Below are 18064 nucleotides of genomic sequence, written 5' to 3' on the forward strand. Positions count from 1 at the left end.
ACATCCTATGTAATATGTCCTCTGATATCACAATTCTACATTCATTAGCATCTACTGTGTGTCATAAAAGAAGCCATTCCTGGCTTCAAAGCAGTCACAGTCTGCAGGGGAAACACAATCAATGCATAGTGGTTAGCACTAGAAGAATGGAATGCACAGGATGCTATGGGAACATTCAGGCAGGTACCAAACAACATTAGGGACCCTCATCAAGGAAGACTTCCTAAAGTCAGTGAAGCTTGAGCCAAGTGTTGAAGATGATTAGGAGTAAGTAAGGGCCATGGAGGGATCATTAGAGTCAAAAGAATGATAGCTTAAGAATTAGAGAGAGTGGGATCCCTGGGTGGCGCAGTGGTTTAGCGCCTGCCTTTGGCCCCGGGTGCGATCCTGGAGACCTGGGATCGAATCCCACGTCGGGCTCCCAGTGCATGGAGCCTGCTTCTCCCTCTGCCTGTGTCTCTGCTTCTCTCTCTCTCTCTCTCTCTCTCTCTCTCTCTCTCTCTCTCTATCATAAATAAAAAAAAAAAAGAAAGAAAATCCTTTAAAAAAAAAAAAGAGAATTAGAATGTGGAACATGGCTCTTTCTGGGAATTCAAATGGTTTTAGGATGGGCTATGTTATGGCAACTTGAGGAGGCTCAGGAGGATATGCTGAAAAGATAGTCATGTCCTGAGCATTGAGGCCTCCTTGTATCATCTGAGAAGGTTGAAGTCTATCCTAAAGTTCTATGAGCAGCCAATGAAGGATTTAAAGGGAGGGGGAAGATCACTCACTCATTAAACAGATATTTAGCATTTGCTGCGTTCCAAGCTTTTTTCTAGGCGCTGAGAATATAGCAGTGGAGAAGTAATCCTCTTGCTCTTAGGGAGTTTACACTCTTGAATTGCATTTTAAAAGAGCATGCTATCAATAATGTAAAGAATAGATTAGAGGCACAGAGACTAATTAAAAAGTAATTAGAGCACCCTACTCTGTGGTTATCCCCACTTGATAGATTTTTTTTAATTGCCTCTACCCTATAATGTCACAAAAGTGAGACTAGAAGTAGTGTCCTAGATAAGTATCATTTATGCCAATTACACTGTGAATCTGAATTACCTGCTACGCTGTATAAGCACTTTAAGATCACGCAGTTTCTTTTTTTCATAATTCAGAATCTCACAGCTCCTAGTTATCTCTTAGAAATGTTGATCCTTAAAAGGAATCTAACAGATTTCCCAGGACTTAGACATATTACTTGGTTCTTCCTCTTTTCTTCATGTCTGTGATGTATAATTAATCATAGATTACTTCATTTTGTTTCATTTCATTTACAACATTTATGAGCTTCGCTTTGTCAGAGTGAAATGCTTGTCCCCTCCTTTTCTTTCCAAAGTGGCATAATTAGTGTTAGCATCTTTTTTAACAGGCTACATAAAGTTTAGTGGCTGGATTAAATCAAGTCATTAACATAATGTGCTACCCAATTTGCCCCTATCTCTCTTCGTTTCCAGGACATCAAAGTGCCACAGAGCACCAGTGTAATTGGGCCTTGCTGGCCTGTCAGATTCCGTCAGCCTGATGACTGCTGCTTTTACTAAAAAGCTTCTAGGCATGATAATTAAGGGGGGAGAGGGGGAGAGTCTGAGAAATGTAAAACTTTGGACATTTCTCTATGAATATTTTATTAATTTGAATAATCAGAAGTTAACAGTATCAATTTGATGTATAATACATTGATTAAAAGCCTTGTTTTAGGTCCTTAAAATAGACATCAAAACCAAAAATTTGCATCTGCCATGGCATTAAAAAAAAAGAAGTAACAATCCTTCTTGCAAAATGTTTGTAGTTTTATCATTTAAGCAATGGAGTCTTCCATTTTCACAACAAAATGTATGGCCATCAATTCACAGATTTCTTAAGGTGCGCCCACAGGTAAGATTCGGAATTCACATGCTGAAAGAGCAGTGGTCTGTTCTGTGCGTTGCATATTTACATCTTCCTCTGTTTCTACTAAGCAGTTTTGTAAAAACTGCCATATTTAATTGGACTAAATTACAATTCTACTTGGGAACCAGGTCCTCTTGAACAATATGAACTGGCATTCCCAGGTGATTGTAATAATGATGTTCGGCAAAATATATTTTAAGGATTTGAAAGGCAAAAATGCATAAAGCAACTCACTACTTTTAGAATTCATGTATTAAAAAATATTAAATCACTTCAGAATCAAATATGAGGGCACCTGGGTGACTCAGTTGGTTAAGCATCTGCCTTCGGCTCAGGTCATGATCCCAAGGTCCTGGAATTGAGTCCAATGGTCAGTGGGGCTCTCTGCTGAGCAGGGAGCCTGTTTTCTCTCTCTCTTCCTTCCCTTCTCCTCTGCTTGTGCTCTCTCTTGCTATCTCTCACACACACACATAAATAAATAAAATATTTAAAACAAAAAGTGAATCAAATATATCCTATCAGTGGGTAAAATAAGTCCCTCCCAAATTTTACATATAGAAGCTTAAGCTAGATAAAGTAGGTTTCAAAATATATTTTAGGTAAAACCAGAAATGTTGAATTATTCTCCTGGTAGTAACCGCTTCCAAAACTATTTTTTAGGTGTTGCTACTTAATTATCTCTTACTAATATACTATGAACATCTTTCCAATAGCAGTATACTCCATTTCTTTTAACATATACATAATATTCCATTGCACAGCTATACCATATTTATTTAAATAAGCCCCTTTTGGGAGAACCTTAAGTTTCTACCAGGTTTTGTTAATACAAACATTTCTGGTTAAAATAACAATGTATAAATATGCCCCCCCCCCCCCCCCCCCGCTTCCCCACATCACACCTTTGCCAAATTAATGGTTAAGAAATTATACTTCACTGAAATTCCATTTTAAAGAAGCAAAAAAGGGGGAATATTTTATATATATACATACATATTTTTATATGAGCATACAGACACACCATTTAGGTTTACATAAGCAAAGAAAATGTCTGGAAGTGTATAATCCAAACACCATTTATTAGCAGTGAGTTTCTCTGAGACATGGATCAGGGCAGGGGTGAGCAAACTATGGCCCAAGTGTCAAACCCAGCCCACTGTTTTTGTAAATAAACTTTTATTGGGGAGCACCTGGGTGGCTCAGCGGTTGAGCATCTGCCTTCGGCTCAGGGCGTGATCCTTGAGTTCTGGGATTGAGTCCCACATCGGGCTCCCTGCAGAGAGCCTGCTTCTCCCTCTGCCCGTGTCTCTGCCCCTTTGTGTGTCTCTCATGAATGAATGAATGAATGAATGAATGAATGAATGAATAAATAAATAAATAAATAAATAAATAAATAAATATTTTTTAAAAACTTTTATTGGAACATAGCTATACCCATCATATGACCTGCAATGCAAAAAATACTGGCTGGCTGACCCTTTACAGCAAAAAATTGCCAACCCCTGAGTTGGGAGAAAACAAGGAATTTTTTATACTTTACTTTTAGGATTTATATTGTTGATTGCTTTTAATAGTGAGTGTAGATTGCGTCTAGAAAGGAAATAATTTGTAAGCTAATTATGCATTAAAATGTTAAATAACTAAAGAACAGTTTAATATTAATATCGTGGAAGCTTTTTTTTTAAGATTTTCCTTTTGGGGGGAATCCCTGGGTGGCTCAGCGATTTAGCGCCTGCCTTTGGCCCACGGGATGGTCCTAGATTCCCGGGATCGAGTCCCACATAGGGCTCCCTGCAGGGAGCCTGCTTTTCCCTCTGCCTGTGTCTCTGCCTCTCTCTCTCTCTGTGTGTCTCTCATGAATAAATAAATCTTTAAAAAATAAAATAAAATATTCTTTTTTGAGAGAGAGAAAAAAAGTGTATAGGAGCAGGGGGAAAGGCAGAGAGAGATGCAGACTCCCCCTGAGAAGGCAGCCAGGAATTGGTGGAATCAGGCCTCCATCCCAGGACCCTGGGATCACGACCTAAGCTGAAGGCAGATGCTTAACCAAGTGAGCCACCAAGTTACCCTTGTAGAAGCCTTTTAATAAATATCTTAGAAAGGGTCAACAAATGTAGGTTCAATCTTTTTTGGTTTAGAGCAGTGGTTCTCAAAATGTGGTCCCCAAACCAGCAGCATCAGCATCACATGAGAACTTGTAAGGATGCAAATTCTTGGACCCCACCCCAGACCTCATGAATCAGAAACTCAGAGACTGGGTCCCAGCAATCTGTGTGTTATCAAGCCTCTCAGGTCATTCTGGGGTATGCTAGAGAGAATAACTTTAGGGAAAAGTGGTACTACTCACTGTGACTGCACACGGGATCACCTAGAGAGTGTTTTTAAATGCCAGGGCCCCGCTCCATCCGGATCAACTAAATCCAAATTTTGTTTAAAGCTCCCCCGGTGATACTAATGTGCAGCCAGAATTGAGAACCACTGTACTATAACATCTGTTTTCAATGATGGTGAGAATGGAATGGCATATCAAAATCACCTGAAATTGAGGGTAATTTTTAAAATTCTCTCCTTCCTTCGCATTATTGCCATAGTAAGCCACAGTTAATGATAGAAATGTGTCATATCCCTCAGGTGCATTAGGACAGGAAAAAATATTCCAACCATTGCTTTAGAACATGTGGTAACAAGCTTCTGTAATTTGCTGACCATTATAGGTGCAGTAATTTACATGGTATATAAGGGAGACCATGACAATATTCTAAAAATAAGTATTCCTATCCCTAGCACCATTTGTTTCTCCATTATGAACTTTTCAATATTTATATTATTTGTTCAATATAGGTCTTTCACAGAGCCTTTGAGAAAAGATAAGTTACCACCATTGATAAAAGCTGAAGTTTTTTTGGTTTTGTTTGTTAAAAACATTGTTATCTCAACAATTTGAGTGTCTCTTCACTCTTATTTCTCCTAAAGAGCTGTTAATTTGTTTTTTAAAAAATAAAGAGCTGTTATTTTAAAAAACGAAAGACTTTTCAGTCAAAACATGTGTGAAGAGCAGATATGATTCCTAATAAGAATTTTTTGGAGCCTAGAGTGAGTTGAGAGGACTTTTATTTGAGTTTTTGCAATGACTCTGCCCACCTCCAGCCTGAAGAAGGGAAGTTGTAAGAATCACCGTTAACCATTGCTATCCCACCCCACTTACATATGGCTCTGTCAGTGCCAACAGTGAGTTTGACTGTTTGAACCAACATTTTGAGCTTTTTTTAGAGCTCACCCCAATTAAAATTTTGCTCTTAAAGGACATAGACATAGATCATCACCTTCCATTTCTGTTATGTATCTATCATTTTGCTATCAACTACTAAGTTCTGGGGTGCCTGGCTGGCTCAGTGGTTGAGTCTGGTTTCTGCTCGAGGCATGATCCTGAAGTCCTGGGATCAAGTCGCACATCGAACTTCTCACAGGGAGCCTGCTTCTCCCTCTACCTATGTTTCTGCCTCTCTCTGTGTTTCTCTCTTAACTAAATAAAATCTTAAAAAAAAAAAAAGTACCAAGTTCTACCTACCATGGCTCCTAAGAGGTAGGCTTTATTTGTATTTATTTACACACACACACACACACACATACATACACATTTTTATGGTGATAAATGTAATACTCATGTAAATTCATGTAGCCATTTGGGGAGTGATTTGAATTTCTCATATCTGTCACTTAGCAATTCTTCTAAGAATCACTCACATATACAGAAAAACAAAGGGATAGACAATGCAACAACAGTGTAATAACAAAAAATTGTGATCAACTTCATTATCAGTAGAGAAATAAGTGAACTATAGATTATATATGCAATATAAATGGAATTCTGTAAAACAGTTAATATGAATGAGTTAGATTTTAATTATAAACATGAACAATCTCTATAGTATTGAGTGAGAAAAAAACACAAGGTGCAAAATGGTTAACCACTAATTATAGAGAATGGTACCACTAATATAAAATGTAAAAGCAGAAAACAGCACTGTATACATGTTGTAGAAAACATACAGGCATGTTTGGGAGTGATACACACCACCTTCAGGATACTGGTTTCCTCTGGGGGAATGAGAAAGGAACTAGGAGAGGTGGGGGCTTTACCTGCATCTGAAATGTTTTAGTTCTTCAACAGTAACAACAAAAAAGTTTGAATCAGACACAGCAAAATGGTAACATCTGTTTAGGATGTTGAGTATTTGAATATGCCAAATTATTTTCTATATTTTATAATTTTACAGAAATGCTTAATCACTGTAGAGATTTAGAGTGAAATAAAACTCACATGTAATCTCACCAGAGTTAAAGTTAAATCTAATTGACTGAAACAAGTTGCAAAACCTTTATCATAGGCCCTTCTCAGTTAAGGAATGCTATGTTTAAGGGCTGTCGAGTATAATTCATTTTTTTTCTTTTGAAGATTTTATGCATTTATTCATGAGAGACACAGAGAGAGAGAGAGAGAGGCAGAGGGAGAAGCAGGCTCCATGCAGGGAGCCCGACGTGGGACTCGATCCCAGGTCTCCAGGATCAGGCCCTGGGCTGAAGGCAGGTGCTAAACCGCTGAGCCACCCGGGCTGCCCCGAGTATAATTAATTTTTAGGGCTCTAACAATTCAGCTCCAGTGTGGTTACTCTGATGGTGAAAACCAAAGAAGAATTCAACATGAACCTCTGAAGTAAAACAAAAAAGTCAAGCATGCTAGTAAAAGCTTAAGTAAATACTATAGAAAAATATGGCCTAAAAAGTGAATTAACGTCAGTCAGGAAGCAATAGTGGCATTGAGCCAAAATCATAAGAACTATAACTTTTTTTCTCTGCAAGTAATACTAGCTGTCATCACATCTTTAGATCATTCAATCACATGATATGTGGTGTCCATCTATACAGACAACAAAAAGTAAGTTGCTTGCAGTTCCTATTTGAGTGACTTCTAGGACTTCTGTTTACCACAATCAGAACTTTTAAATGCTCTTTTTATATGCTGATGTCAACATCTTGCTAACTAGGAAGTTAATAGGCCAGTTGGTGAAGGAGACAAAAAAAGTAACATCATACTTAGTAACAAACATTCACACATATAGAAAAGAAAATGGGAGGGATACCTGGTTGGCTCAGTTGGTTAAGCATTAGACTCTCGATTTCGGCTCAGGTTATGATTTCAGGGTCATGAGATCAAGTCCCAAGGCGGGCTCCCCACTCAGTGTGGAGTCTTAGGAGATTCTCTCTCTCCCTTTCCCTCTGCCCCCCCACACCTCCACATTCATGCGTGCATGCGCTACCTCTCTCTCTCTCACACACACACACACACACACACACACACAAAAAAAAAAAAAAAAACAGGAAAAGGCTAAAACCTATGTATGCTGTGTGGCAAACTTACCATTTGTGGAGGCTACTAGGGTCCTGCCAAAGTAGACCTGTCATGTTCTAGTGATTCTGATCAGACATGATTATGCATCTATCTGCAGACGCTTCGCTTTAGTCATTTGTATATTGTTATCCTTTCCAAGTCTCCTAATGGAACTTTTTTTTGTTGTTTTATTATGAAAAATTGAAACATACAAAAAACTTGAAATAATAGTAACCTACCATCTCAATTCCACAATATTGGCCTGTCTTTGAAATAGCCTTACTTAACTAAAATCTAGAACAACAAGATTTCTGTATACTTTTCTTTTTTTTATTATTATTATTATTTATGATAGTCACACAGAGAGAGAGAGAGGCAGAGACACAGGCAGAGAGAGAAGCAGGCTCCATGCACCGGGAGCCCGACGTGGGATTCCATCCCGGGTCTCCAGGATCGCGCCCTGGGCCAAAGGCAGGCGCCAAACCACTGCGCCACCCAGGGATCCCTGTATACTTTTCAATGGCTATTAATTGCCAACCTACCGAAACATGGGAGACACAATATTTGTGAAAAGAGAAAATACTGGGGATCCCTGGGTGGCTCAGCAGTTTAGCGCCTTCCTTTGGCCCAGGGCATGATCCTGGAGTTCCAGGATCGAGTCCCACATCAGGCTTCCTGCACGGAGCCTGCTTCTCCCTCTGCCTGTGTCTCTGCCTCCCTCTCTCTCTCTCTCTCTCTCTCATGAATAAATAAAGTCTTTTAAAAAAAAATAAAAGAGAAAACACTAATAATTGAGCTTCCTCTATGTCTGGCAATATGCAAAAGATAATGTGAATATGTAAAAGATATTCAGCCTCCCTTGACTCTCTATCTTTAACTGATTATTGAGAGCCTACTATGTGCCAGATAGGATGTTAAGTAGAAGATTGGTAAGAGACAGTTCTGGCCTCCAGGAGCTCACAGTGTGAGAGAGGCAGGTAAGTAAAGAAATCCAGTATAGGGATCCCTGGGTGACTCAGCCGTTTAGCGCCTGCCTTTAGCCCAGGGCGTGATCCTGGAATCCCAGGATCGATTCCTACATCGGGCTCCCTGCCTTGAGCCCGCTTCTCCTCCCTCTGCCTGTGCCTCTGCCTCTCTCTGTGTGTCTCTCATGAATGAATAAATAAAACCTTAAAAAAAAAAAAGAAAGAAATCCAGTATAATGGGACTGAAAAGTACAATGACGGTCCAGTGGAGGAACCAACTTGCTCTTGAAGATTGGTAATGCTATCCTGAAAGGACAGTATGTATGGTCCAGGGCCTAAAATAAGTAGAATTTTGTCTAATAGATAAGATTTTTCAATGCCAAACCTGAGCTATATAAATAGCACACCACTGGTCCAGGAAAACAGCAAGAATGGCGGTTAATAGTTTTCAAGCAGAGGTGATACCTGATTTGTTTTTAGAGAATTTGGCCACAAGAAGAGTAGTTGAGGCTGCCGACAAGGGATTAGGAGCAAGAGTGCCTCACCTCTCTTACAGCCCTAGAGTATATCCACTTAATTTTTGAGTGTGTACTACATACCACACCAGTGATACCATATGCAAGATAATAGTTACTGTATCACTGAATTTACAGCCTCGTGCCATCCATCTGCTTATAGTTCTGCCAACCAGTTATCTTTTATGATTCCTTCTGATTTCTTCCTTGTTATTCTAGCAAACTACATTTTAATACTAGGAAGCTGTTGAATTAGTTCTTCCATCAGATCAGATGAGAACCTAAAGAAATTTCTCTAGAAATAAAAATGAGAAAATAAACCACATCCTATTTTATTTTTATATCCCCAGTAGCTGATACAATGTTGAAATATCATAAGCTTTCAATAATTTGATGAATCATTGAGATATTTAGGAAGTAAAATGAACAAGAATGGGTAATCCGTAGGATGATGTGGGTATGAAAAAAGAGATATCAGAAGTGACTCCAAGGTCTCCTGGGCTTAGGTGACCAGGGAGATGGTGATATCACCTGAGACAGGAAACACCAGAGGATGAATGAGCTTGGGGGAGAGGAGAGAATTTGAGTTCATTTCTGACACTAACTTGGAGTTGTCAGTTATGCAATTGAAGTGCTTCCTAACCTTCAAAATCTTTATATATAATCTAGTTGAACTTTTGATTCCAGAGGCAACAGTACAACCAGTATTTTTCCAACGTTGAAAAATAAATTGGCTGGTCCCAGTAGCCAAAATATATCATGCTTGGAAAATTCTTTATCCAGAGCATGCTTCTCTAGATATATATGATTTGGAAAACATATCCCTTTTTTGATGTATTTTAACTTGATTCATGTAGCATAAAAAGAACAAATAAATGACAACTAATAACTTCTATCCATAATATTAGAGAATTTAGAAGGACATAGGATAAAGGTAATGAGATTAGGATGCGATGGGGGGGGTAGTGGATAACAACAACAAAAAATTGGATGAGAAAGGAGATGTCATCATGTGAGGAATTTTAAAGCTCTTTTATTTATTTGAATAATGTGGGTTTTCTTTTGGTTTATTTGGTATTAATGTTTTGATTTGTTTCTTTGGCTGTAATCTACTTTCATTTAGAATTATATTTTTGTATATAGCCTTATTTGACAACCTAAATACGTTCTTACAATAGTGTAAGTTTTCATATGAGGACTATACACTTAATATATTATTAATAAAATAACCAACCCATTAAGCAAATTTTATTCCCCTGCTATTTAAAAGTTCATTTCTTCATAGGGTTCTATGATAAACAACTTTAAATTCTTCTTTTCACAATGTAGAAATAACCATGTATATACCTCTTTTGCCTTTTTATGGCTAATTTCCTTTAATTCTTTTGTGCGGGCAAACAAATGTTTTATAAGAAGTTACTATTTTAGCAATTCTGAGTTTGTCAAATTACAACTCATGTAAAAGGCTTAATTATGCATTGTGCTACATTTGAAGCAGATTTATAAAATGGGTGTTCGTGTGTGGTATTTTGACAACCACCATACATTTTAAGGAAAAAATAATATCATTTAAAATATTTTCTTTACCATGTTAGTCTTTGGCAAGCAGAGAAGGGCTTTTCTGAAGTGAGGTTAGACAATGGAGCCAACTTCATTTTTTATGCACGTGAACGGAGAGGGCTTGAGGTTATTAGTTGAAACCGAGTAACCTTTCCAGGCTTTCATCTCTTTCTTTTCAAATTTGAATATGAAAAGCATATTCAAGTCAAAGACCATCACTTTAATGACATTTGGCAGTCATTTGATTTATTAGGTTTTAGAAAAAATTTTCCTTTAAATATTTCATCATACTATGCTAATCCTAGTAATATTGCCAGCTGCAGCCTTGTACCTGTATTAGTGGAGACAGAATGGTGTGGAATTTTCTCTGTCATCCTAGTAAAATTTCCATGAATCTACTGAATAATAAAATAACCTTATTGAAATATTCAGATTTGGGTTTTTAGTTAAAGTGTCTTAGAATACATAATAAAAGAAAATGTCTTTTGAAAGAGTGGGGTAAAATTACTTCATCAAATATTGAGGGGGTTTGACAGCAATAGAAATTGTTCTTTATGGGGATATTTTTACAATAGGATAATTATGCTTTTCAGTTTAATTAATTATATCATATGCTTTGAAATATCTAAGTAATCACTGTGGTGAATTTACACACTGATTTATGTTTGACAGTGAGTTCCTAAAAGTTGGTCCTATAGACAGGTTTTAGTTTCAGAATTTTCTAATTATTATTTAAAGCTATACAATTTACATTAGCATGCTTCTGAATTTAGTAAAGAGGAATTTAGTAAAAGGAAATGAAGCACAAATTTAAAATTGTAAAAACAAACAGGAGTTATCTTGGTGTGATCTAATTTTTAAGTCCGTCTGTTTGTTTTAAATCATTACTCAAGGAAACATGTATGGTTCATATACTGATGTCTGTGATACCAAAATCTATTAAGTAAGGATTGAAATGAAAATTACACAGTAAAACAGATATATTTTTAGTTGTTAATTCTGTAAAGATGAGATAAAAAATAAATTGCAAGGAAATATATGGTAGATTAGATAAAAATCTTGTTTCTTTTGTTTGAAAACATTACATATTGAATGAAATATATTATGGCAGAATATATAAGAGGATGAATTATAGTTTCTGCTCTAGTTAATATGGATTCATATAGCTACATTTATTAGCATAATAGCTATAAAGTATTCAACAGGCTTTGATCTCTGAATAACTGAAACTTTCTCAGGTACTGTAGATTAAATAAAAGCAGTGATAAACATGTACTTCATTACATAGTTTGAAATAAGGCCAACTGATACTTGTCATTCTGAAAGCAATCGGAGATGAAGATCTCATAATCTTCGCCCCTGATAGACTACTAGTGGGGTATTTATAGCCTCAAATGTAAATCAGGAGACTATTGCCATGACACTGTTAACTTCAAACCCTGGGGCATTAGAATCTCATTCTCTCTCTCTCTGTCGTGAATAATCTATCATGTATAACTATACAGTAGTGTACAATGCGTTCCAAAAAAGAAACCCATTGGCCTTCATGTTTTATTTAAAATTTATACTGAAAAACAATAAAGAGGTTTTTGCTCATTTGTTTTATGTTACTTTGTTGTTTTTTTGTTTTGTTTTTGCTCTTTAAACAGCCATCAGAAAAAATTCGGATTGAGATCATAGCTCTAAGCCTTAATGATTCTCGAGTGACTGCAGATGACACTATCCAACGGCTGTTCGTTGAATGCAGATTCTACAGTCTTCCTGCTGAAGAGACACCTGTGTCACTTCCAAAACCCAAAAGTGGGCAGTGGGTCTACTATAATTATAGCAATGGTATGTATGGTTCCTTTATAACACAGACTTTTATTTTTGTCTTATCTGTGAAGGTAACTGCAGGAACAGGGAAAAAGTATAATTCTCTAATGTTCACATAAAGTCATGGAAGTATCATCAGAATGGATTAATAAAAGTCAAACCTATAGCATAAGGATTAAAAATTTTTTTTAAGATTTTATTTATTTATTCATGAGAGACACAGAAAGAGAGGCAGAGACACAGGCAGAGGGAGAAGCAGGCTCTGTGCAAGGAGCCCAATGCAAGGACTCAATTCCAGGAATTCAGAATCACACCCTGAGTCAAAGGCAGACGCTCACCCGCTGAGCCATCCAGGCATCCCAGGATTAAGAAATTAAATTTGAAGTAATACTAAAGAGAAAAAAAACAATCTCTCTAGATGTTCCTGCTATATTATAGTATCAACAGAAAGTAATACTAAAGAGAAAAAGAAACAGTATCTCTAGATGTTCCTTCTATATTATAGTATCAGCAGAAAAATGTCACCTCAGTTGCCAATTGAATTGAATCAAAAAGTATGGTATTTTATGGGGGGAAAAGTACTAGCTTTTTAATCATATGATTCAAACAATTTAATGACCTAATTTTTTCTATCTTTCTGATCAATGTTATCAGATGGATGTTTTTACAATATATGTGTACATCTCTCCTAGTGTCTATATGTTCAGGATTTTAACTGAGTGAGATAAATTCTTAGAATACCTTTTCATGGTTTAGCCCACACATGCACTGATAACTGGAGGCAGGTTTCCTCTTTGAGAGCTTTCTCTATCAGCTAGTTGACATCTAAGTCGGACCCAACTGGTACCCTGTAAATTCTTCAATCAGCCAACTTTAAGATGTTTTTAAAAATGGTATATATCAATGTATAATTAAAGAGGAGTAAAAATAGCAAATCAATCTGACATGACCCTATGTTAAAACTGCTTCCTAAGTTCTTTTTTTTTTTTTTTTTTTGCTTCCTAAGTTCTAAAGCCCTATATTAAAACATAAAGATGGAGTGTTGCATTTCCTTTAGCCAAAACAGGCCATCTTATGCTACTTGAACACTGATATTTTTTCTCACCAGTTTTATAAATTGTTTTTTAATCAACATGTGTAATTGTGCTATTGATTTTATGTATACCATGCTACTGATTGACCATACAGTAAGATTACAAATGCTCATGGTTACTTGTGTGTGTATGTACATGTGTAGGCACATGTGCACACACCTGCTATTTTTGGAATTGTGGTCCAAAAATTAAGACAATACTCGTGATTATCCAGAAATCTGTTTCTGGAAAGAAATACAGTCTTCCCTGTATCCACAATTCTTATTAATTATGTGGGTAAGATGTTTAGATTTCATGGTATCCTATTTTCTTATCTGTTGAATAAGGTACTTTCTTATTAGATCCCTTCCAGCTCAAATTCTATAATTCTATAATGACAGATAGGTTGAGAAATCATATGGGAAATAAATAGTGTGGTCAGAACAAGAATCTGATTCTTCCTTCCTTTCACTGACTTGATATAACAAATATTTCCAAAAATACATTCTCAAGCTTCCTAGAGATCTTTTACCTGCAAAGTTTCGGAAAAGTAAACCATAGCAAAATATTATTAGTATTGAAAGAACTGATTAGACAGCTAATTATAATGAAAATACCACACCCCAAGAAAAGAGACAAACTCTTCTGGCTTTTGTATTATTCTTTTTAAAGGTCGGCAGTAGAATGTTTGGTTGGACTGACAACAAAATTGCTTTTTAGAAATTGTACGTTGAGAAATTTGGCCCGCTGCACAACAGATTGTTTTTATTTGCTTAAGAAGCAATGCAAATCATTCTGGGGATGCAACCTGTTAGCACATGCTCAAGTGTCCTGAATTTTGTAACGTTCTCACATGTAACCAAGGACTTTGGGGGCTTTTTGTTAGTTGGTTGGCATTGGCTCAGGTATATTTTTTCCTTTTACTACAAGATAACCTACTATCTAATTGGTATTTTAACAATTGCTTATGGCTGTAATGAATAATTGTTCATCTGAATGCAACAAGAAAACCAATAATTTATTAGAAATAAATTCTGTAGAAGTGTTTACTACTTTTTTCAACTTCTCTTCCTACCTATTGGAATTTGACTGTAAGTATTTTAAAGGCTAAATGAAAAGAATTGTAAGGATATTTAAATCCTCTCCTGGTGGGAGGGGAGAGAAATGTATTTTGTACTTCCGAGCAAAATAATGTTTTTTACCTACTATATAAAAAAAAATGTAATCTTAGGTCATCAGCAAATTTGAGAAATAATATTAACGTCGTAGGAGGCTTTATTTTATTTTTCACTTAATTATGACATAGTGAAAATGTTTATTTTTAAATTATTGTATTTGTATCACCTTCAGTACAGGGGAATCTCCTTGAACCTTTGGTTAATAAGTAACTATCTCATCGAATTATTGTAATGATTTGCCATTCACTTGTGACGTGATGTAAAAGGTCAATATAATGTAGACTTACATCTTCCAAATCTTATTAAATGTTAATGAAAGTAATTTTATTTCCAAACTGACTTTTTAATTCTGATGGAAAATCTAAAGGACAATTAGTACATGCTATTTCCTGTTTGAACACCATACCAGTTGAGAGGTTGACTGAACCTCACAATGATTTTTACCCTGCATTATGGCTTGAATCTTTTCAGAAGGGATTTGTCTCATGAGACCTAAATTAGGTACATAAAATGAGAGGTTTATTATAGTGATCCCCAGAATTATTTATAACCTGATTCGGTCTTTATTAAGAGGTGCTAATACCACTTTCACTTACACAAAAAATATATCTAATGCTAGGAAAAAACAAAGTTGAATTCACTTGCTAGACATTTGTAGCATGAACAAAACATTTGTGTTTTATTGGGCCTGAAAATTTTGCTCAGAGAATGCTGAGAAAGCAAGAAAATAGTTTGGAAAAAATAAGATTAATGGTAGGTCTGAAGAATGTTGTCTGGGCTGAATAAAACCTAGGGAATTGACAGTGGGAAGAAAAAAGATTAATGAAATCGTCCAAAGTTTTTATGAGACTTATATGGATCTGGGTCCTTAGTTGCTAAGCACTGAGCAGAGACTATGTTTTGGAACAATTAAAATTTAATTCAGAAGATAAAAACAGAATTTACATTTTGTCTCTAATAAGAGAAATTTGACAAAGATAAGGATTAGGGGAATGATAACACTCTGACACAAAAAGTCTTCTAAGATTCAAGTTTATCAACCCTCTGTAATTAAGACATCTGCATTTCTGCCAAATGACACTGATAAAAAAAAAGGTAAAGATTTTTCCAACCTGCAGAAGTGAAGGATAGATTTTTAATGGTAGGCAATTCAAGATCAGCTCAAGTTTTTGGACTACTGTCTTGTACCTTTTTTGAGACCTATGCTTTCAATAAGTTTATGTCAAAATCTAGCAAGTCCTAAATAAATTTGATTCTAATGAGTATAAAAGTTAAATAACTTAATTTTTAGAGAGTTCTGATACTTTTCAATCAACAGAATTGCTTTTTTAAAGATCTATTTGAAGTTTTGAAACTGTAGAATTTTTTTTTTAATTGTCTAGTTCCAGAACACCAAATGGTTATCTTTAGGACCCTGGTGTAGAGGTGGCCACAGTGTCCCAATTCCCTACATGTTCAACACAAAAGTTTCACTGGTTGCTGATCCCACTCAAAAAATAGGCAAAGGGATGTTGAGCTACACAGTGGTTCTCAGTGTGTGACATCCTGACCAGCAGCAGCTGTGAAGATAAAATGCAGATTCTCAGGCCCTGAGCCAGGCCTGCTGAATTAGAAACTTCAAGGTGAGGTCATTAATCTGCATTCTAACCAGCCCGCCCAGGGATGCAGCCATACACTAAAGGTGAAGAATAACTGATCTAGATTAAGACACCCATATTCTAGGCATTGTTTGTGCCAAGCAGAAGAGCTGGACTTCACATTTGGTATACCTTCAGAGAAGTAAGCTAATGGATAGGGAGCTTGAGCTTTTTCAGAAAGGAATTTTTAAAAAGTGTTCAACCAAAGAGAGTTGTTTAAGACACCTGGAGCAGCTGCACCTAAGCAATATCCCTTTGTGAAAGAGTGAAAGGAGGATCAGGTGGCTTCCCTTGATTCAGGTACAGAATTCTCTCTCACACTCAGGTCTGTGCTGACCACATGGTTGCAGCTTAAACAGTAGAAAAAGTTTCAGCTTCATATGGAAGAAGGAGAAGTTCTAGCATGGAGGTTAAGAAGGCAGGCTCTGGAGGCAGACTTTGCTGGATCCAAATTCTGGTTCTGCCACTTTCTAACTAAATGAGCTTAGACAAATTACTTACCTTCTCTGGGTCTATTTAATCATTTGTCAAATATGGAACAGCATGGTTCTTAACACATGCAATTGCCATAAGAAAAGTATTGCGTGTAGTACTTAGTACATAAATACCAATTGATAAATGATGGCTGTCACTATTTGTGTCATTGTTAAGATAATAGGAAATACAGAGTGCTGGCCAACTGGATGAAGCAGAAGCAGAAGGTGTCCCAACTATATCTTTCTTTTTTCTTTTTAACCAATTTCAATGATAAAAAAAAAAAAAAAAAGTTAAACAGAATTGCCATAAGGTATAGCAACTCTACTTCTGGAAACCTACCCAAAAGAATTGAAAGCAAGGACTCTGACAGATGTTTGGATACCTATGTTCATAGCAGCATTATTTACAGTAGCCAAAAGGTAGGAGCAATCCAAATATCCATCAACAAACAAATGGGTAAACAAAATCTTTGTATCAAAATGGAACATTATTCAGTCTTAAAAAGGAGTGAAATTTCAGTTACATGCCATGTGGGTGAACTTTAAAAAGCATTATGCTAAGTGAATTAAGCCAGACACAAAAGGACAAATATTGCATGGTTCCACTTAGTTAGAGGTACCTAGAATAGTCCAGTTCATAGAGACAGAAAGTAGGATAGAGGTCACCAGGGACTGGAGGGAGGCAGAAAGGGGGAGATACTATTATCAGTTTGGGATGATGAGAATGTTCTGGAGATGGATGGTCATGATGGTTGTACAACAGTGTGAATATACTTTATGTCGTTGTATGTGTGCTTAAAAATGATTTAAATGATCAATTTTATGTTACTTGTATTTTACCACATTAAAAATTTTATTTCAAGCTATTGAGGTAACGTTATCAGAACTGGCCTAGTTTAATTGAAAAATTCTAGACTTTGGATTCAGTCCCATTGGCTTGGTGTACTGGTGGCCAAAATGAGGTCCAGTCTTCCAGCATTAGTAGAACTCACCTCTTATTTTTTTTTTTTTTGAACTCACCTCTTAGTAAGCCTTTTTAACATTGATAAGCAAGGCACTATACTGATAAAATACTCTGAACCCTCTTTTTTGATTCCTATAAATCTCAGAAACCTGTATCATTAGCCACATTTACTGATATTGCATCATGCAAACAGCAACAAGCTAAGAGCCACTATTTGACCTTGGTTCTCACTTCTCTTAAACCCTTAACCCATCCCTACACAGACACGTATGTGTCTCCCACACTGTGTTCCCAATTCAGTGCCCAGCACGTCAAATGATTAAATGAATTTGTATTATCATAATTTGAGACTGGACTAAAATTGTCCAGGGGAACATTCTCAAGATGAAAAGTGTTCCCAGGGGAGTCTGGCTTTGGAATTGTCATGGTATCCTTCACCCTGTGTGTACTTTTGATCAAGGATAGTCTCTAAATTGAGATCTGGACACAGGAGGCATTTTACCTCCAAAATGTCTTCAGAAGCTAAGACATGCTGAATGGCTGCTGAGCTGAGAAAAAATAAC

At 36.4% G+C, this 18064-nt stretch overlaps 1 protein-coding gene across 2 annotated transcripts in view; it reads left to right on the forward strand.

Annotated features, from left to right (window-relative positions):
• Positions 1-18064, forward strand: part of RPGRIP1L (RPGRIP1 like) — a 95484-nt gene that overhangs the window by 65851 nt on the left and 11569 nt on the right. For both annotated transcript variants that reach the window (XR_012000063.1, XM_026011763.2), the window contains one exon: positions 12008-12191. Coding sequence is in view for 1 of the 2 variants with exons in the window: in XM_026011763.2 (XP_025867548.2) it covers positions 12008-12191 (184 nt within the window). In the remaining variant the exon portion in view is untranslated. The remainder of the gene's footprint in view (positions 1-12007; positions 12192-18064) is intronic.

The sequence above is a fragment of the Vulpes vulpes genome, chromosome 2 (genome assembly GCF_048418805.1).
Source record: "Vulpes vulpes isolate BD-2025 chromosome 2, VulVul3, whole genome shotgun sequence".
Taxonomy (NCBI): domain Eukaryota; kingdom Metazoa; phylum Chordata; class Mammalia; order Carnivora; family Canidae; genus Vulpes; species Vulpes vulpes.